This window comes from Thunnus albacares, chromosome 4, assembly GCF_914725855.1.
Source record: "Thunnus albacares chromosome 4, fThuAlb1.1, whole genome shotgun sequence".
NCBI lineage: Eukaryota > Metazoa > Chordata > Actinopteri > Scombriformes > Scombridae > Thunnus > Thunnus albacares.
Window position 1 is genome coordinate 35,086,898 of NC_058109.1, and position 21,167 is coordinate 35,108,064.

Genomic DNA, 21,167 nt, shown 5'->3' on the forward strand with positions numbered 1-21,167 from the left:
CATTTATATTAATATAAGTCAGTTTCACTGAGCTTCAGTTTGAGACACTGATGTAAATATTATCATTGATGATTACATTTAAGTCCCTGGAATGTGCTGCATTTTGCAAAAAATAAAAAGATGTAAGGATTAGGAGGTTGTTGTTATGTGTCTATAATCCCCGAAGACTTTTCAAGTGTACAATAAAGAAAATTCTTGAGGTGTGTCTAAATTCTTTGACCAAAACAAAGATGGTGACAAGACAAGTAGGCAGCTGTTAAAATTAGTTAAAATACAGATTTACTGTACAGCAGTGCTGATCATTTTCTTAAAAGATTATGGACATGTTCTCAGCAAAATGGCAAGACAACAACTGCCTAATTATGTTGAATTTTTACAAAAACATTGGCTTATTTATGAGTCAAATATAATCATCAATTGAAAAATTTCAAGTGTCAAAACAACCATCCCATGAGATGCTCAAACTTCACGTCAGCTACACAACACTACAGTATTTCACTCCATCTGCTGCATGCAAACTGCTGAATCAGTGGGAGTTAAAGCTAAGCTAGGTAAGTATTTAGTAAACTGCACACAATAAAACATGCATGATTTCCAATGGAAGGCACAGAGCTGAAACACAGTACAGTGTCAAGAAAAAATCTGAAGACATTTACAGTAAATATCTAAAGAATACCTAAATGAGAGGACCTAAAATCAGTAGAGTGTGTGTGTGTGTGTGTGTGTGTGTGTGTGTGTGTGTGTGTGTGCGTGTATGTGTGTGTTTATGTGTGTTTCAGTGAGGAAATGCACTGTTAATGTATACATTGACTCACGTCTTGTGTGAGAACCATTTTAAAGTGCTTGTTTGTACTTAATTTGAGTATGTCAATTGTGAGACCTACTTTTCAAAAGGGAACATTGTAAATTTTACTTCACTATATGTAACTGACAGCTGTGGTTAGTTGTTACTTTACAGGGGAAGGGGTGAGTTTATATTGTAAAACATGATACATTACTTAGATTATAAGCTGGATACTGTAACAGACACTTACTGTGACACTTCTTGTTTCAAAGAAATGGTAATTATTATATGTAGAGTACCATTCAAGTGAATGAGAAGGTTTTTGACTGGTACTGTAACTCTATTTGTACATTCCATCTTATCTCTGATTAATTTGCAGATAATAGGTAATGCTTTGGACTGGCAAGACGGGCCCTGTAACAAGTATTCAGTATATATGAAAGTATATTTACAAAGTATATATGATATACAGTAAACAGATCACCTGAGATACTGGAATACTTGTAAAGCAACTGTAACTCTCATCTAGTGTGTCTATGCATTCTTCGCAACAAATACTTATATTATTGACACTTTTATCAATTACAACAATAGGACCTTTGCTTTTAATGGATTAATATTTCACTATAGTGTTGATACTTCAACTGTTCTGTATGTGAGTGTACCTAACACAGTGAGGCGGGCTGAAGCTGAGTCCTGGTCTATCTCAGATTTAACAGTACAGGTGTACGTTCCCTCGTCACCCTCGTTGACATTGGGGATGGTCAGTGACTCCTCGTCCTTCTTTATCCTGGGAGACAAACACAGAGAAAGGATTGGTATAGTATTGCATCCTCAATGCTTTTGTTTTTTCACATTTTCAATCTGTTATCCATATAATATCAATCAACCAATCATATTGTTCTAAAATCAGAGAATTCTGTAAAAAAGACTAGATTTTGTTGCTTGCTCTGGAAGAAAAGCTATATCTCTGCTGAGAGCTGATTATAGTTGCTTATGTACCAATTTTGAGTTTCTAAAATATATGATATTTTTTGTGGATTGTTTTTTTTTATGTTACTATACAAGAAAAACAAAGATTCTAAAAGGATTACCATGTGAGGATTACTACACACAGAAAAAGAAAGAAATGTCAGTGTAGTTAGATCACAAAAAGTGACATTCTGCTTCCCAGCACTGTTACTACAACTGTTGTGACAGAGACAACACACCCACAGCTGGACATCACCACTTCTTTTTTTATCTTTGACGTGACTGAGTAGGTTGCCAGATTGCACTGAAAAGATATAGTGTTGAGAAAATTTTATAATTTAATTGGGACCAATTTTAAAATGCGAACAAATGTGATTAAACTGATCAACTGAATTATCTTTGAGGGGCAGAGAAATAAAGGAATTTCTCCCAGAAGAAACTACACATCTGGAGTGTGCCAGCTGACAGGTATGACTGTGTTAATAATTTGTGGATAATAAAATGATAACAAATAAAAAATGTACATGGTAGTGATATTTGGTCTTGAAATCCAAGTTTTTACTGAGGGCCACCCTAAGGTGCCGTTACCTCCATCCCAGATAGAGAGGCTTGTCATCCTTCGTCCAAGCCACGGTGATGGGTAGGCTGGGATCAGACTTCACCTTACAGTCGAAGCGAGCCATGGAGCCTCTGATGGTTGACTGGTGCTCAGGGGCTCGAACTATACGAGTGGGCTCTGAGGTGGAGTGAAGTTGAAGGGAAACATACACACATGCAAACACACAAAACCGTGTGAACCAGCACATTCTGATGCATCCAGGAAAATCTGTGAAAGGTGAAACTGTGTCTGATGATTGACTGACATGGTCGAGTTAGATGTTGATACAGTCCTTTCCTAAAAAAGATCATTCACATCAATAGACACATGTCACTTTAAGGCCACTTCAATCCCTTAGATTTACTGTCAGTATGTTTTATAACTGCAAAATACATCCATCTGTCCAGACATTCAATTTACCCCCAAAGCACCTAAAATCTCTTTTTCTGTTTACTTGCATGAAATTATTTTTCCTACAACTATAACTAATTACATTCATACAACATACATATGTTAGTTAGTTACATGAATGAAGTTATTTCGTATAACTCATTAAAAATGTAAAATATTTTGTAGGAAATAACACCAGTGTCACACTTCCTGGATTAGAAAACATATTTGACAGAGCAAATTCGTAGGATATAAACACATTTTTTGTAGGATTGGGGAAAGTTTTTTAAAGATAAGGATCCTTGACACTTCACTAAAGAAAATTGCAATGGAAAATTAAAAATTATCTCACTATCCTTGCAGATAGTTGACTTTCTTTAAAGATTTTTCAATTCACCCTGAATGCTAGGATGGATATTTTTGCAGTGTATGTAGTCTGAATAATTATAGCTGTCAGAGAACAGAAGGTGAGGCACTTGTAAAGTCTTAATAAAAGGCACAAGAGATTTGCATTTGATCCAGCTGTGTGGGCTATTTGGCACAAAGAAAAGACATCATTTCATGTTTCACATATTTCATCTTTCACACATTGCATGTAATGCAAGATAAAACATAAAAAAATAAGCTCACACATTTTTTTCTTTCTGTGGAATGAAATGAAATCTATGAAAATCAAGAACTTTATTGCATCATCATTTTAAAGGATGAGTTTGGATGCTGAGTCATAACAGGATACATAATGTGAGTCTGATGTGATGCAGAGTGCTTCAGTGATGTAATGTCTGACCTTTGACCTCCAGGCGGACCTGGTTCTCGGCCGTGCCCATGATGCTGTTGGCCACACAGGTGTAAGTGCCCTCATCCTCTGCTCGGGCCCGTTTGATCTCCAGAGAGCCGTTGATGTAAACACGGTACTGACCACCGTCCAGGCCACTGCCCTGTCCATTCTTAAACCTATACACATAAAAAAAAGACATGGACATGGATAAAAGAAAGTATGAACTATCAAGAACAAAGTATAGGGTTATGAATTCAGTGTCTTGCTCAAGGACACTTCAGCAGGAAACGCAGATGTGGAGGTTTATGGCAAACTAGTATTTTTGGATTTAATTAAAGAAAAAGGCATTAGATGCTCACCAGCGTAACTCTGGCAGAGGGGAACCGAAGAAGGGACAGTCCAGGAAGGTTCTGTTGTTCTCAATGACTTTAATCAGCTGGTTTTTAGGGCCCAGCATCCTTGGAGGCATGTCTAGAGAGGGAGAATGGATCACACCTTTACCACTTCATTACTTACATTTTACATTTTTAAAGTGATGTGAAATCCACAGGAGTTTCCAGAGGTTTATCTGAAGTTTAATCAACCTCTGTCCTGATGTTGGTTCTTTTAGATTTGATTTAACTGGATTCAATTAAAAAATAAAATGCTTGTTTGCTTTCTTACCCAGAGTATGATGGAAGACTGATATCAATTTCATCTGTTTGTGTCTACTACAGAGACAGGTCCAAGATTTGTTTGGCGTAGCTTTGCACAAAAGCTGTACTGTAATTTTGTGCAAATATGAATTGTAATAAGAATTATATTTGCTAGAAATATCAATAATAACCTATTGTAAACAGAGGATTACTTGCTATTGCTGTTTCATGAAATAAAACTTTGTGAAGTTCAATCCTTTATGTAGTTTTTAATAACTATAATAACTAACTTTTTAACAACAAGACTAATATAACGCTAAGATAAGTGTTGTATATCTCGTAGGTATCCCTTCAACACAGCCCTCATATTCCTACTTTCACAGAGATTTTACAGCTAGACCACCTGGTGAAGAGCAAAGCTACCTGGCATGAAAAAGATGCATAACACTTCCAGCCCAAGGTTATTTACTGCTCTGTTTACATTTTGAAATCAACCATCCACCCTCTGTGTCTCACCAAGGACGCTGACGAAGGCGTTGGCCAGCAGATAACCATGCTGGTTGGAGGCGTTGCACTGGTAGACAGCACTGCTTCCCATCTGCACTGAGCGGAAGATGATGGTGTCACCCATCATCTGACGGCTCGGGTTGGGCAGAGAGTCTGGAGTCAAGTGGAGGAGAAAGGATGCAGAGAGTGAAACAAGACTAGGTCAAAACTTAGTATGTGGCTGGACCGTGTATGGTCAGTGTGTGAAACTGTGGCTAATTTGTTACAGGGATAGTCAGTGGTAGTGTCTTTGATGACACTGTAGTGGTTCCAGTAATATTTGTTGTTAAAGTGTACTGAAGTAGCATATCACATGACATGGCTAAGCTACGTTTAAGTCAAAAGGAAAAAAAAAAAAGGTTACAAATGCAGTTGAGTTTTATAGCGGTTGGCATCCATAAGTGTTCCATTACCACCATTTACTTGACTGTTCCTTGCCCCATCTATTCTGGCATTGCCATGACGTGTGAAGAGGTACAAGACAGAAATGTTCCTGAAAGTAAGTGCATGTTTGAGTAGTGAAAATCACTAGAGGTGCCTGAAAAGTTATCCCAGTAGTTTACCAGGAACTATGTGTGAAAGGGGCTTATCTGAATTGTATATGGTCTCTTTGAAAGATATTGTGGAAAACATTTACTGTAATAGCAACTACAAGCTAAGCTAATAAACTTGTTAGATCACAAGAAAGAAAGAAAGAAAGAAAGAAAGAAAGAAAGAAAGAAAGAAAGAAAGACAGAAAAAGTTTCAAAATAATAGCTGTGCATACTGTTAATAGGTTGGCCATTGACCAGCCACTGGATGTTAGGTTTAGGGTTGCCATTGGCCCGGCACACAAGGCGCCCGTTCTCATCCGGGGCTAGCACCAGGTTTGTTGGTTTGTCCAGCCAGTAAGGAGCCGCTGTGGAACACAGGAAGTCAGGTTAGCATGATGGACATACACAAACACAAGGTTATATATTGTATAAACACTAACCATAACCTTCTCACCTTTGACCTGAACAAAGATGGAGTGGCGTATGCTGCCTAAATGATTGTTGGCCATGCATACATACTCCCCAGCATCCTCCTCTGACACGTTGATAATTTTCAGGGTCTTGTTGTAGTTCTCAAACTTCACTTTCCTTCCTGGCAGGTCTCCGCCCTTCTTAAACCACTTGATGGTAGGTGTGGGACTGCAGGGGAAGCCAAGGACAGAGAGAGAAGAGACACACATGTGGGTTTGATGTGAATGACAGACTCAAGTGTTTTCAGACCAATTACATACAAATTCGATGCAAAGACTTGAATAGACGCAAATACGCGTCCACGCGAGGTAAAAATATTTCAACTTGAGTGAAAAATTTGTGCGTATTGCAGAGCTTTATGAATGTTGTGGTCGGTGTACTCATCTTAATTTTGTTTTCATTTTCCACATCTTCTACTTCTGCATATGCTCAAAGAGGAGGCCATCACATCAGAACCCACTTTTGGTTGTGGTCTAATGTGATTGTGGGCTAATGTATTCACTTCTTCCTCTTCCTCCACCTCCTGATTTAAAGTCCCCTTCCACTCAAAAATGTATTTTTCTTCTTGTTCCTACAGCTGGATGTCTGAGCTTCAGCTACAGCTACACTCTGATTCTCCAGACTTTCATATAGAACATAGAATTCCTTTATTGTCATTGTACTGGTGTATACAACAATGTGTATATATGGTGTATATTTTCACTGTCTTCAAACAGCACCACCAAAACACCAACCACTGGTCTTTTGAAATGACCTATGCATACTTTTTTTCAGTATCCTAGCAGGATTCACTACAATTAATGTTTAATCTTATCATGTGCAGTGTGTGTGTGTGTTTGTGTGTGAGCTCACAGTCCAGCAGCGATACACTCCAGCAGCAGATGCTCGTCTCGTAGCACCATTTTGGAGCTCTCACTCCCTGACGGTGAGAGGAAGGTCGGTGTGGACTCGGCTACTTTACGGCCTGCAGGCGAGGAACAGGGAGGGGTTAATACATACACAAACTCATCCACAATCAAATCCAAGAGCACTGTAGTTTATCTTTGTTGCATGACTCACTTCCTACTAGGACCTAAAATGTCCTATTTGTAGGCTCTGTCACATAAATCTAACACTATTATTCTGATCATTTCCTTGTGGCATGGCTGTGTTCCATCTCCGCCAGGCTTTAGCTCTCTCTGCAGACTGTTGTGAGGCCAAAGAAGCCTGTAAACGGGTCTAACACCCTCTGGCTTCTCTCAAAGGAAGACATTAAGGGATGCAGAAACAACACACGGGGTCATTGATCTTGCTTTATGTTTGCCAAGGGAACAGAGATGGCAAAGATTACCATTAAAAGCTTAAATAAAGCAGCTGATAAAACTTGCCCAGTATTTGTGCTGTGATGAGATTAGTGTAAAATCAAACTGAAGTATATTATGGTCACATAGTTGATGCATTAGTGTTCAGCCCCCATATTAAACCTTCCCACAGGGCTTGGCTAAAGCATTAAGTCGCAGTCGCATCATGTAACTGGCTGCCTTGGCAACATTAAAGCCTTTGGAACAGAACCTTGGTGTTCTTGTGAGTTGGCTTTTAGGTTGTAAGGCCTTTTATATTCCACACACATTATGCAATGACTGGCAGGGAGAGGGGATCACAAAAATCTATAAATAACCCCATGCTAAATGCACTGTTGCTATCATTTTAGCGCCATAGTTTAGCATCAACATTGGTTCAGTTGGTGGGACACAAACACAAACTGAAATAAAAAAAAAACTGACTGTAAAATAGTCAAACAGTGTCAGTTCAGCTCGGCAGGCTGGGATGTGAGCAAACTGCTAAGTGTCGTCTTTGTTTGCATACTACAATACACAAACACATGTGGCATTTTAAACAGGCATATAGTTGAGGGTAAACTCACTTTATTTAGGCAAAGAGTTAGGAACCTTTTCTTAGTTTCACATAACTCATAACAAAACAGAGTCAAATATTATGCCATCAACTAACATTTCAGCTGATTTTAGCTCCTATTCTTCATCAGTTCAACTACTTATATTGTCTACATACATACTGACAATGGAACTTCCAGTGTGGCTTAAACTTGAAAGTGCTGTAAAATGTCAAATGTATTCAGCTCGTACAGTTCAACAGACACTTCAAACCCTTTCAGTGCGTCATAGTGACTGACTCCTCAACTGCAAGTGTTTTAACTTAAACTGTTGGTCTCATACATGTCACATGCAAATAGTAAACATTTTAAGACATTATATCTTGTAACCTTAACACTATTTGCACCTGCAATTTACAACATGGTTGTAAATTTGAAGTGGGAAGTGGGTCTGTAAACAGTGAAGATGTTTCAGACAGTTTGGGTAATAATTTTACTTTGTACCTTTATTTCCTCTTCCAAATCTTCCAAATAAGGTGGGAGGCACTGCATTGTAACTGGGGATGTAGCTGAAAGTGAACTAACTCTTCACATTCTTATTTGGGTTCACCACTTATTTTCAGACTACATACAATCATTTATGACTGTCCATCAACATGAGCAGCATCTACAACCTGCCAATAATGATATCAAAAAAGCCTAAATAAGGCATTAACATATCCAATAATAATTTGCAACTACTTTTTGATCTTTAATCTTATATAGACAAATTTGTCTGAGTCTTTGATCATTACTTAGAGTTCTAGACACATTTCCAGTCTGATCCAATCCCAACACAAATGCTATTAACACTGTGGACATAAAATCCAGTCAGCAGAGAGCTATAGCCTGTTGGGAAGTGTGTGGGTTCAAATTAGCATTAGCCTTCTTTTGTGATGTAGATCTGTATGGGATTAAAGCATCTGTTAGCAGTTAGCTTCTCCAGTGGCCAGCAAACAGACAGGAGAGGGTGAAGAGGATCTGTTATTATTAGTGACACTGGGAAGAGAAGAACAATTACAAGAGGAAGAAAAATACATGAAGAAAGCATTGAGGGTTATCAGTAACAAATGCCAAAGTGCTCATGTACACAAATGATAAAGTGGGTAGATGGTGACCCCGGAAACATAAAAAACATCCTGCTGATGATGCTGGCAGGTCTTCCCAGGATGCACTGCAGCCTTAGACCCCCTCCCACCCACAAAAAAGACAAGAGTTGTGTGTTTTTTTGCTTCTGTGTGCGTTCATAAGAGATTAGTGGTAAAGTAGCTAGCATATATACACGAGTGGCTGCGTGTGAGCATTTGAACAGCTGTTCTTATCACTCCCCCTCACTTACACAGAAATGTGTTGAAGAGCAGAGGTGAGAGGCAGCAAACCTTATTTCCATGCATATATGACTATTAATGACCACAGCATGAATCAGACTAAATATTCATCATGTGACCTAATCCTCCTCTCTGCTGGAGTCTTGTCCGTGTCTGCAGTCCCTCTGGGCCTCAGAGCCGCCAGCCTGCTCTCTCACTAGGAGCGTCTTCTCCCTTGGGGACATATCCCTTCTACCCCTGAGCTTCACTTCCCCCCAGCTCATGCCAATAGCACATATGCTGCCAATTTGGCTGATCTGTTCCCTCCAGCAATGGGCTCATTCGATGGCTGTACAGCCTATGAATATACAGATTCAATTATATGTACAATATACTTGAATTAAGGGTAATTTCTGTCTTAATGACTGTATGTTTATTCATTATGTGTGATCATTTAACATTGATTGAAAGGTGGAATAAACACATTATAAACTAAATGAGATGGATATATCTAGATGTATAATAGAGTTACAGAGAGATGTGTTGGTTTGTCTTTTATTAGAAGTCACATCTGGTCATTCACCCACCCTGTGATTCTAGATATGATGCAGTTTGATTTATTCCATGTTTAATGAATAGCTGATGAACACCACACTGGTTCATTATAAGAAATTTGATGTTGTAACATAAACTGTTGCTACTGTTTTCAGATTTATTCTCGGGAGTTTCAGTGGAGAGCTGTCATCTGCCAAGACGGGGGTCAGAGGGTTTTACACATTTAATTCTGAAGAGTTTTGGGCAAGGAACTGCAACATTTAAACATACTGCCATAAAAATCACAGTGTAACCATGCCATGCGAGGTCAGATTACATCGACTGATGCAGGATTCAATAAAACAGCAATGTTTAGATGATGAAATGACTTTACATCTCTCGAAATTCCTGACAAATCGATTGTTCAGACATTGATTTTATTACATACTGTAGTTTAAAGTCTCCCTCCAGTCAGAAACACGATTTTCTTTGCGTTCCTTCAGTTGGATGTTGTTCTCTTCTCAGTGCAGAATGATACATGCAGAGGTTGTTTTCATATTTATCCGCTGAAGAAGCAAAGTTTCTCTGTGCTCATCTTCAATCTCAGTTTAAGATTTGAACCTGTCAGCATGATTTGTGACATCACAACTATTTTGGAGCCAATCTTGGTCATTCTGGTCTGCCATTTGGACGGGCGTCCTAGGTCTATTTCTGCTCCGAGGAGCGAGGAGGGATCTCTGAGGAGCTATGAGCGAGGAAACACGAGAGCAGTCTTCACGAAAGTCTTTTACCAGACGACACGTCCTCTTATTGTATATCAGTTATTGATTAGACGCTGCAACTGATTGGACTGATCTGATACATCACAACATCACCGCAGTTTCATACCAAAGTGGAGACAGAGTACAGATTAAACTCAAGGGTATCACTCACAAGTTTTATATTGTAGCCTATGTGTTTTCTGATTCATCATCTCGTTAAAATCTGTGTTAACTTCCATGAACGATGTTCTTCATTTATTAGAAAGATTTTTCTTTTAACAATCTGTTATTTCCTCCATTAACTGTTATTACTGGTAAAAATTAAAGTACACAGTTTAAACACATTTATATTTTACATCATTTATCACCATTCAGTCACATGTGAGGCTGAAAATTCCTGAGCATCAGGTTTGATATGAGTTACATAATTTCCATTTTCCCTGAAACATTTAGCCTAATAGATGGGTTATTAAATTATGGGTTATTAAATAATGAATTCACTATCAGAATATTAATAAATGCAGATGCAAATAATGAATTAATAATATAAACACATTCTGCCAGTAGAAATGGTTGATGTGCCTCTGAGCAGGAGTCAGTACACAATATAAATACAGAATGCTGGTTTTTAATTCATGTGCAGGTGTTTGTTAAACAGCTAACAGGCTGCAGAGAGAAAACAGCTGCTCTGGCAGTGATAATTGTGCACCTTTATAAGCATTATCACAGTGTGCATGTGTGCAGATCAGCTGCCGCCGTCATCAGAATCAGACGTCGCTTCACGTGGCGCTTTGGAGGAAAGACGTCTCATGTCTTTAAAAACAAATTTCCTTGTTTCCTCTCTTCTCACACAAAAGACGCAAGTGAGGGAAACGTGGATTAATTTAAGAGACCTGGGATGCACCCTAAGTGAATATTACTGGTCATAATCTTTTGTACAGCCTAATTATAATGATTATGACATGTCGTGGCATTAAAGTTGACACCTACTGTGCCATGTTATCACTAAAAATAAACTTTCAGTTGTGAAGTTACAGTTTTAAAGAGTGTTTTAAGCAGCAGTGTCAGTTCTACAAGCAGGTGTATCATTTCAGTTTTAAATCAGCCAATAAGGTTGTCATGAAACAAACACTGATAACTCTAAATTCAGCCAGTTAGAGTTCCCAGACTGATCTGAGAATTAGATTAGTGTGCGCATTTGTATGTAAGAAGCACCAATGCAAGCACTTGTCAAGTGTCATGTGGCAGTATCTTGTCTTGTCTGATCCTTGTTAGATGTGACAAGATTTTTTTTTTCTTTTTCTTTTTGAATGATCTAAATGCAGTTGCTCCAGAGGACATACTGAATACATATAGATTTGGTGTTTAAAAATATCAATCCAAAAATTCTATTTTTCCTTAAAAGAAACACAACAACCCATATTAACTTTTCCACATGAAACCACTCAGTGAAATCTACACCTGTAGGGTAGAGTTAGAGGGTTAGATTTGTGTCTAAGGTCAGTCTGAGGTCAGTGGATGACTTGAGCGTTGACTGAGCTAGCAGGTTAGTGTGCTAGCCGTGTTACTATCGGATGGTAATTGGACAGAAAGTGGAGCTGTCCAGACAGGAAGTGACTCACCACCGTAGGGGTCAGTGGCATTGTAAGATGTGTCGTTATACGGCTCCTCTGAAAACACAAGCACACACAGTGGAACGTGAGTCCACACACACATAAACACACTCACGGAACCTGAGGACACTGAACAAAGATGTCACATCATGTTGAGAGAATCTTCTCCTGTCTGCAGAAACCTGAGGATATGTCATCAAAGATGTTAGGATTCATGCATCTCATGCCATGTCATGACATCACCTCTAGATGGAGATATGTCATATTCCATTTGTGTTGAACTGATGAGTAGTCCTCACATCAAAACGCACTCAGCAGACATGAAGAGAGGTCAGAGTTTAAACACTGTTACATCAGTAGCTCCTATTGTAATAGTGACTATAAACATATTCATAAATGTAGGATATAACTCCGAAATCAGCATGGATTATGCGTGTGTGTGTGTGTGTTGTCTACTCACTGGTCTGAACTTTGAGTGTGAAAGGGTTCTTCTGCTGGATGGTGTGTGTGAAGAGGAAGCGAGCGTTGCAGCTGTAGTCAGTCTGGGCATCTTGGGCCAAAACATTGGAAAAGTACAGGTCTCCATTTAGACCCATGGATACTCTCTTATCCTGAGGGATTGGAGACATACCTGAAAGAATGAATAGGAAAGAAGGAAAGAGATAGATGTAATCAAACCAAAGGGTTTGGTCATTTAACCAACACTTCACCAATTCTTGAAACTTGTGAAAATAGATGTGATAGTAGATGAACCAACATGTCAACATGTAAATATAGATGGCTTTCTAGACATACCAAGACAAACACAGCTGGCTTTAACAGTCTTCCTCTTGAATAAGTGCTAAAATCAGGTTTCAAGAGTGAAGTGGGAAACATACATTATGATTCTGAGGCTGATTATGATGATGAAGTTGGACAAGATCCAAGTTTGGAATCTGCAACGGCCAGGACAGATTTACTTACTGTTTCACTGATTGGCTACTGTGTCAGACATTTTCTGAACTTTTAAGTTTTGTCTTTACATTTTGGATTGAATACATTGCAACTATATTTTAAATTAAAACAAGATCATCATCTACCTATATTTTGCATTTTTGCATATTCTTCACACTTAACTTCAAATTTAAAACAGAAATCCCTATAAAATTCTTCCATATTGACCATCTTTTTTATAATTTGTCTTTTGTGAGCCCTCTAACTTTATATTGAATTACCTGAATACCACATAATCAATAAACAAGTATGACTAAACAGACCTATAACTAAAGTTTTTATTTTAGATATACTATACATAAATTATATATCTATGATTCCAAGAATAAATCCTCTGCAGTGATGTTCTTGCTTGAAACAAAGCAGAAATGTATCTGTCAAGACATGCAAAGACCACCACAGAATATAATCCCAGGTTTACAATCCCACACCGTCACTATGACAGATGGCTTCTCATCCCAATTTACTTGGGCACATGTCTGTAAAGCAGTGAAAGGTTACTGTTCTCTGACTACAATAAAAAAAACTATGGTCATATCTGATTAAATGCTAAAAAATAACATTTAAATGTCGAAGCAAACACTCTGTAAAGTCAACCACTACTTTGTAAATTGTTTATCTTTCATATATTCCATCCAGACTAATGTAAAGTAAAGCATGTATCCTCACGTCAACCCCCTTACATCAGACATGATGCATATATTTTCACATATAACCCAGTTCAACGTCTGTTCAAGTTAACCCTGCCGATGTGTCATCCCACAGTTGCTACAGGCAAACGTTAACTTGCAGCACACCCACAAAGACAGACTGTCATACACACTCTGTAACTACACCAACTGATGTGAGCCGTATGGTCGTCAAGATGGTGCCCCAGGACCAATCAGCAGCCGGCTAATAATGCGTTGGTGTGTAACAGTGTTTGGGCTACATGCCGTGCTGATATGGTGTACTGTGGTTGATGTGAGTGTATATGATTATGTATGTGTCATATAGGCTGTGAACTGAGGGGGGGACATTCACACAAGGTGAAAGAACAACATAGCTGCACTGTCAACTTTTTTAACTGGGAAGGTAATCTTTATCTTAATCTTTTTAATATACAACATTTAAATAAATTACCTGTTTTAATCAAGTTTATGGTTGTTTAACTATGGTGATTTTTCTCTCACGGTGGCTGTGTAATGGCTTCTGGCTGGACTTAAGGTCTGCCCTTTCAGCTTTTACTAGGCAACACAAATACACACACACACACACACACACTGGCTCAGGAGTAGAGCAACCCACTTGGAAAAAGGACAAAGACAGTGAAGGAGAGAGGTGAAGAAAGGATGCCAGAGACTGAAAAGTCTCTGAGAGTGAGAAACTGAGAGAAAAGAGAGCTAAAAGAAAAGACTAAATTCAAGCTTCAGGCTTAGAGGTGACTTGAAACCAACTGCTATGGAAAGAGGGAAATAAACACTGTCAGTGGATGACTGGAAAGACCTCTGGTCTACAACAATACAACAGGACTGATGAGAAATAAAATGTACTTGTCAGCAGCCAGCTGTTTTCTTTTTCAAGGATGCTAACTGACTTGACTCAAGATGGTTGTACGTGTCATCAAGAATAAAGCAGTCAGCCAATCAGTGACAAATATCATTTTTCATTTTAAGTTGTCATTGTGTTAAGAGACATAATATCTTTCAACAAAGAATGCCTCTTTCTTCCTCTCTGCTGTACAAGTCCATAAACATACAGTTATCACCCACTGCTGCTCCACCATGAAGAATACTGCTCACATGTCTCAGTGCACCTTAACATGATAAAACTGCACCAGGTGATGGGTGAGATTTTTGGGTGAGATTTTTTACAGGTTAATATAGTGACAGCAGTGACAGAAAAGAGGAAATAACAGCCAGACAAAAAACTCTGTCCATATTTTAAAGAGAATTACACCACACACAGAAAAAGGGAAGTATATTCTGTATATGTGTGTATGTATTTGTGTGTAACTGCTGCTCACCGCTGTTCATCCAGAAGGTGAATGGAGGAGGCAGGCCTGGTGGGGGGTTGCAGGGCAGGACCAGCGGGTGGCCTTCAGTCACTGTCACTGGCTCCAGCACCTCCTTAGGCCACAGAGGAGCCTCTGAAGAACAGAGAGGGGAAAGAGGAGGAGGAGGAGGAGGAGGAGGAGAAGGAGGAAATGATATATGACAAGAATTTCAGTCAGATATGGTTAGGTGGGGATAGTGGGACTTTGTCCATTAGACAAAGAAAGACAATGCAAGAACAGCTCATTATTGAGCTAGTTGTTGCCATCCTTGATTGATCTTTGACAGTTGATTGGTCGTACTGATAAAATGTGGGCATTTCTGGTGGATATTTAAAAGTAAGCACATTTACATTACTAAATGTTTTTTTCTCTATAATGACATTTCATTGTGTGTAATATCTGTGTGGGTGTGGCTGTGTGTTCTCACTGGAGACGCGCAGCAGGATTTTGTTGGAAATAGCCACTCCATGTTCATTGGTGGCGAAACACTGATATTCTCCCTCATAGTCCTCTGGTCGTCCTCCGCTGCGGAAACCGATCTCCAGGGTTCCGGAGCGTTTCCGCATCGTCACCCGAGGATCTTTCCCGATGTTGAAAAACTTCCCGTTCCTTCGCCATGAGAACCTGAGCCAAAAGACAAAGAATCAAAGAGTTAGCATTGTAGCGTTGATGTTCACTGGAGCTGAAGCTCATTCTATAGCTGTCCTCTCATTTTGAGTCGATACAATCTTTCTGGTGATAATCAACTTTCGTTAACCTTATCAGCTAGCATTCTTACCCAAAAACCAACTCATGTATATGAGGCAGCTAACAGACCTCAAAGTTGGTACAATGGAAACTTCCATTTGCACTACAACCAACTGTCCAACTCAGAACATCTGGAGATCCAAAGAGGGTTAAGAAGACTGGAGAAATTTGGAATTGTGGAGTGTATTTGAGTGTATTCAGGGAAAGGTTTTAAAAACCTGTTTGCACCCATACATCCTGCTGTTTTCTTCTCTAACAAAAGTACTGTTCTTGTTCACTAATTATTTCCTGATGCATTTTGCATTTTTTTTTCAAATTCTGTTAAATTAGCCATTATTCAAACACTGTTTTTGATGGATATATTACAGTATCTCTTTCAGCAATTTTAAGATCTCTGCATGTGGACTTTCCTTATAAATCAGATGGAAACCGATGGCTTTGAAGGTAGGAAATGAGTGTGAAAACCTGAAAAAATTGTATGCTTCAAAAGTGCTTGGCACTAATGCAAAAGTTATCTTGGCGTGATGGGATGGCAACCAGACTATCAGCATGTTAACATGGACTCTTAATTGTTTTAACAACTGGAAAATGTGAAAGTCCTTCGCTTGTCACGTGGCTGCCATCTCGTATTACTCAACTGGCACATTACAGCAACACAAAAATCTACCACAACACTTCACTGTGCATGTCATAGTACTGTAGCTTAATCCTGTTCCATGTGGTGTTTCCAGAGAGCTCCCTGATTAGTGAAGAACAGTGAATATGCTTACATAACACAGCTCTATTTTTAGTGAAGAGCAGGGATTTTCAAAAGATGTTTCCTGTCATTTTTAGACGAGCTACAGTTGAGCTGGGTCTGTTCGAGCCACAGATCAGCGCTGAGCCTGAACAAAGGGCCACTATTGAAGCACTGGGGGCCAGAGATGTGTGTGTCGTGGTGTGTGTTACGTAGTGAGAGACTGTTTGCGGGTGAATAAGTGAACGATCCCCTTCGCTGAATGTTTCATGAGCATGAATAGTCAACTGAGTGCATTATTGGAGCACAATGCCTGTCTTGGGAAGGGGAGAGCTAGTATGTGAGTGGCTGTGAGTGCCTTATTGTGAGGTTGTGTGTGTGTGTGTGTGTGTGTGTGTGTGTGTGTGTGTGTTTGTCTTATGTAAAGACAATCTGTCTCCAAATAAACAATGTGCCACTGTCCTAAGCTGGTCATACCCACCAGTGATGTAACCACTGGAGACACTGTGTGTGTGTGTGTGTGTGTGTGTGTGTGTGTGTGTGTGTGTTTGCTTCTGAGTATGAATTATGCAAATATTTTGTTGCATGTGTATGAGGTGTATGTTTCTGCACTTGTGATTGGGTGTACGTCAATACAGATTTTTAAGTGCATTTTTGAGTGTGAGACCACATTTGTGTACATGCGCGTCTGGTGAACAGAAGAAGAAAGGAAGAGGAGGTAATATATTATTTCTTGCATTGTGATCTACATGAGAATCAATTAATAACCCATATCCTCATTCACTATGTATCTGAAGCTTTTTTCAACCGTGACTTGTCAGGTGGAGCATAATGCAGCATGATGTCGACTGTGTTTTGTATCAGGTTTAATTTTCCTTGGTCCCTTTCTAATCAAATCTCTTTTGTTTGGAGATTAATCAAAGCGTGTCAGGTTCAGGTAAGTCTTCCATGATGATTTTATTGAGATTGATTAAAATTAAAAATTAAAAATAAAATAGAGCAGAGGTGTGTGAATCTTGCTCCCTGTCTTTTTCCAGAGTTGAAATGTATTACTGGAGGTACAGTGAGCTGGTTTGGGTGATTTACAGGTGAAAAGACCTAGTCTAAAGTAAATCTCTAACTTAGCAATTGCTGTCATTTGTAGTTTGTCTATTTTTTTTACTTTTATATGTTAATGTCCAGATTTTCTTCTTTTCCTAGTTAACATAACTTTTGTTTGAACAGCATTTCAATGTAGTACAGTATATTTAAGAGAATCTTTTTTTGGCAAAAACTGTACAAAAATAGTTAAAAGTGAAATCATTTACATAGACCACATCATTAATGTGCAGGTTTACATGTGAGATGCCACCACAGTAACTGCTGTTTGTTTACTTCCCCCTACAGCACAGATTACTCTATATAGAGTAGAGAAGATTATACAGTATAAAAACATATAGTTATTATTTCCTTGCTGTAAATCAGTTTTTGGACATTTTGTTTGTAATGCTAACAGTTTTCCAGAAAATAAGCAATAAACTGTTTAAGGAAATAAGAATTTCAGAATTCAGAAAAAGGAAGACATGGATACGGGTAGGTAATTATTTTCATTATCGATTCATCTGCTGATAATTTTCTTAAGTGACCAATTAATCATTTAGAAAATGTTATAATTTCCCAGAGTCAAAAGTGACATCTTGAAATGCCTTGTTTGTCTGACCAACAGCCCAAAACCCAAAGATAATCAATTTACTATCATGTATGACAAAGAAAAGCATTCAATCATCACATTTGAGAGGCTGAGGCTTATTATCAAAATTATCTTTCTGTCCAACGACTCGTTAACTAATCGGCTAATTGTTGCAGGTCTAGATACAAACAAAACATCAAAGAGAGAAGAGACAGCAGCTGGAGCAGACAGCCAGACAGAGTGACGGAGGTAAGGGAAGGACACTGTGGGGGATGGCAGAGAGAGAAAGCAGCAAAAAGCACAACAGACCACTTGTCAGGTTGAGGCTGTAGAGGGCAGGCAGACAGGTGTCACACTGAGTTTATGGGGTTGTTAAAGGGCAGCAAAGGAGATTAGGGTTCCACACTATTCAACTGAAGGGGAAGGGGGGTCACTGAAAAAGGGTTGTCTAAAATTAAAATGTTTGTGTGTGTGTGTGCGAGAGAGAGAGAGAGAGAGAGAAAGAGAAAGAAAGAGGTACAGACAGACAGAGGGGGGCAGAGTGGCAGGATAGCACATCTGAGTGGCACTGTCACTCCTCATAACTCTCACTGCCAGAGAGACAGGGGTGGATGGAGAGAGAGAGAGAGAGAGATGGGAGGGCAAGGAGACACAAAGGACAGACAGACCAGGGTGACAAAAGGCAGCAGAGTTAGAGAAAAGAAAAGAGAACAGCGAAAGACAATGGGCCTAAGTAAAAAAAGAATGAATGATGTAGGAGGAAGAAGAAGTAGAAGAAGAGGAGGGTAGAAGAGAGAAGTGTGTCATGAGTGGAACCTCTGCATCACATGAATCTCCACTGGATCGCTTTGTCCTCAGCTGTGCTGCATTTTCCTGATTACTCTCCAGCTGTGTATGATTGGTCTAGACAGTCTGCAGCCTGTCAGTTTGTCAAGTTGTCACGTCTATGTTACTGAGAGTTTTTCAGCCCGGGGTGCTTTTCATTTGGCTTAATCTATGCTTCCTCCCGTCCTCGCTCCTCCATCCTCCAGCCATGACCCAGAAATCATTCTCCGTCCGTCCGTCGTCATCGAGGATGTTCCAATCCCTTAAATGCACCTCAGAGGAGTGGAGGAGGCTCCTGAAGGAGCTTAGAGTGAGGAACCACAGGTGTATCCTCTGCTGAAGTTTTTTTTTACCAGACAGCAACTCCTCTTTGATCCAATGTATTTATTGATTGGTCAGCTGATCTAACAGGACAGTAAACAGTCGGGCTGTTGTTGTAATACTGCATATCAGGAAAACTACTACTAATGAAAGCACCAACAGCAGCTTTTCATATCTATTCATAGATATCAAAGACTTTGTGTGTCTCACTGAAAAGCATGTCAGACTTGCATAAACTAAATAAGCAATATTTTATTTAAAGATATTCTGCAGGCTACAGTTGTTTCTATTGTTCCTTTATGTCAGTTCTGTTCTTTCAGTAATTAAATTGTCTATTTGTATCTCATTCTGTGACAGCCAGACGCTGCTATAGATCTAGATTTATAGCAATGTTTAATAATCAAATGATAAAACATTGGAGCAGTTATCAGGTGTTTTCCTTCCAGCTATCAATATGTTGAAATGATTAAGTAACAGTGTAAAGTATTGATTAATTGTACATGAATTTTAAGTTTAAACTTTAGAGTTTCAATCGTTCCTTAGCAAGTTTTACATATTATTGACAGCTGACTTCTTCATATTTGACAGTTAAGGTGCTGAGCGTCACGAGTAGTTGCCGTTTCCTCAAAATGACGCTGGAGTGAACAAGGACGTCTCGTTTGAATAATTCAATTCCTCAGTCCTTGCGTCTCTCTCTCTCACATCCTATCTGGGAAGAACTAAGACATGATGAAGAGAAGTGAGTGAGGGAAGTGAGGAGACATGTTAGCATAATGAAAAGCAGCCCAGGTCTCCTGAGCCACCTGCAAAATCTCCCATGCCTGCTCATTAAATAGTGAGCTGCTCCACCTGTTCACTACCACTACTCAACTATCCTGATTTCTGATTAAGGGTCAAGTTCAATAAAAAACACACTTTCACATTCTAAGTAAAGCAATAGGTAAATTAAACTGCAGACCTCCATAACGAGGTCTGTGTATTACCTGAAAGTGAAGGCCCCTATACTATGTAAGATGGGTCAATTTTAAAGGATGTCACATGTGTGGTGCATGTCTAGTGAATCCAGGTATAATAATACATTACTAAATATGAGAGGGTCTGGTTCCTCGTCTTTCCTGTCTGCATGTGGATTTATCCCTTAAAGCAGAGGACAGATAAGTGAGTACAGGCCATTGTGCTCACTTATCTGTCCTCAGCATGTGTGTGTGTGTGTGTGTGTGTGCGCGCGCGTATGCGTGTGTACTGCTTACGTTGGCACAGGGTTGGCCTTGGCCTCACATTCAATGATGATGTTATCTCTGGGGTCAACAATGTAGTCCTTCACTGACTGCTTCACTATAGTGGGGGGCTGCTTCACTATGGGTGGAGGGGAGAGACAGAGAGAAGAAGGTTACATGAATACAGTCGTGTAGAAATAACACACACACATACATTTGCATGGCATTTCAGTGCACGTTAGAGACAACATAGATTTTCAATAGCTCAATATATCAATTTATATGAAGCTTCTCTAAAGAAAATTCCGTTCTTGCCAGGATGAAAAAACGCTCTGAAGATTTAATGGATAAAGTTGGTGTTATTCTATATTTTTCTCATTGTCAACAAATCCCATGAAAAAGACAAAAGCTAAGCATGCTGTAGTCCATCTCTCAGTACTTTCTTACTTCCCTACACTGTTTCTGGCACTCAGCCCAGCGGCTCACAAATATATAGCTTCACTTATTTAAATAAGGCTCAGTAATTCACTGAAACAACTGGCCACTGTAGTTTTTAGCAAACATTACTCAAACAGGAGGAAATAATGCATTTGTTGGGGACTATTTTCAGTGGTGGATGAATCCATATCTGGTGTTCTGGTGAGTATTTCTGGCAGCTGGACGGTGTGTGTGGGATTGAGTCAAAGTAAACTACAGTGTGTGTGTTCATGGTAATGAATGTCACTCAGTACAACAGTGTGGCTCACTGATGAGTTTTTAATAGTAACAATGGAGGTCTATGGCACAGAGGAAT

The 21,167-nt window shown here is 39.2% G+C and overlaps 1 protein-coding gene across 11 annotated transcripts in view; it reads right to left on the minus strand.

Moving 5' to 3' along the window:
- Window positions 1–21,167, minus strand: part of nfasca (neurofascin homolog (chicken) a) — a 144,733-nt gene that overhangs the window by 38,807 nt on the left and 84,759 nt on the right. For 8 of the 11 annotated variants that reach the window (XR_006403086.1, XM_044349149.1, XM_044349150.1 and 5 more), the window contains 13 exons: window positions 20,408–20,513; window positions 15,287–15,483; window positions 14,830–14,952; window positions 12,292–12,462; window positions 11,841–11,888; window positions 6,560–6,671; window positions 5,691–5,875; window positions 5,470–5,601; window positions 4,674–4,817; window positions 3,882–3,993; window positions 3,532–3,698; window positions 2,345–2,492; window positions 1,450–1,574 (listed from right to left, as the gene is read on the minus strand). Coding sequence is in view for 10 of the 11 variants with exons in the window: in XM_044349149.1 (XP_044205084.1) it covers window positions 1,450–1,574; window positions 2,345–2,492; window positions 3,532–3,698; window positions 3,882–3,993; window positions 4,674–4,817; window positions 5,470–5,601; window positions 5,691–5,875; window positions 6,560–6,671; window positions 11,841–11,888; window positions 12,292–12,462; window positions 14,830–14,952; window positions 15,287–15,483; window positions 20,408–20,513 (1,770 nt within the window). In the remaining variant the exon portion in view is untranslated. The remainder of the gene's footprint in view (window positions 1–1,449; window positions 1,575–2,344; window positions 2,493–3,531; window positions 3,699–3,881; window positions 3,994–4,673; window positions 4,818–5,469; window positions 5,602–5,690; window positions 5,876–6,559; window positions 6,672–11,840; window positions 11,889–12,291; window positions 12,463–14,829; window positions 14,953–15,286; window positions 15,484–20,407; window positions 20,514–21,167) is intronic. The other 3 variants (XM_044349158.1, XM_044349153.1, XM_044349152.1) reach the window with 1 other exon arrangement.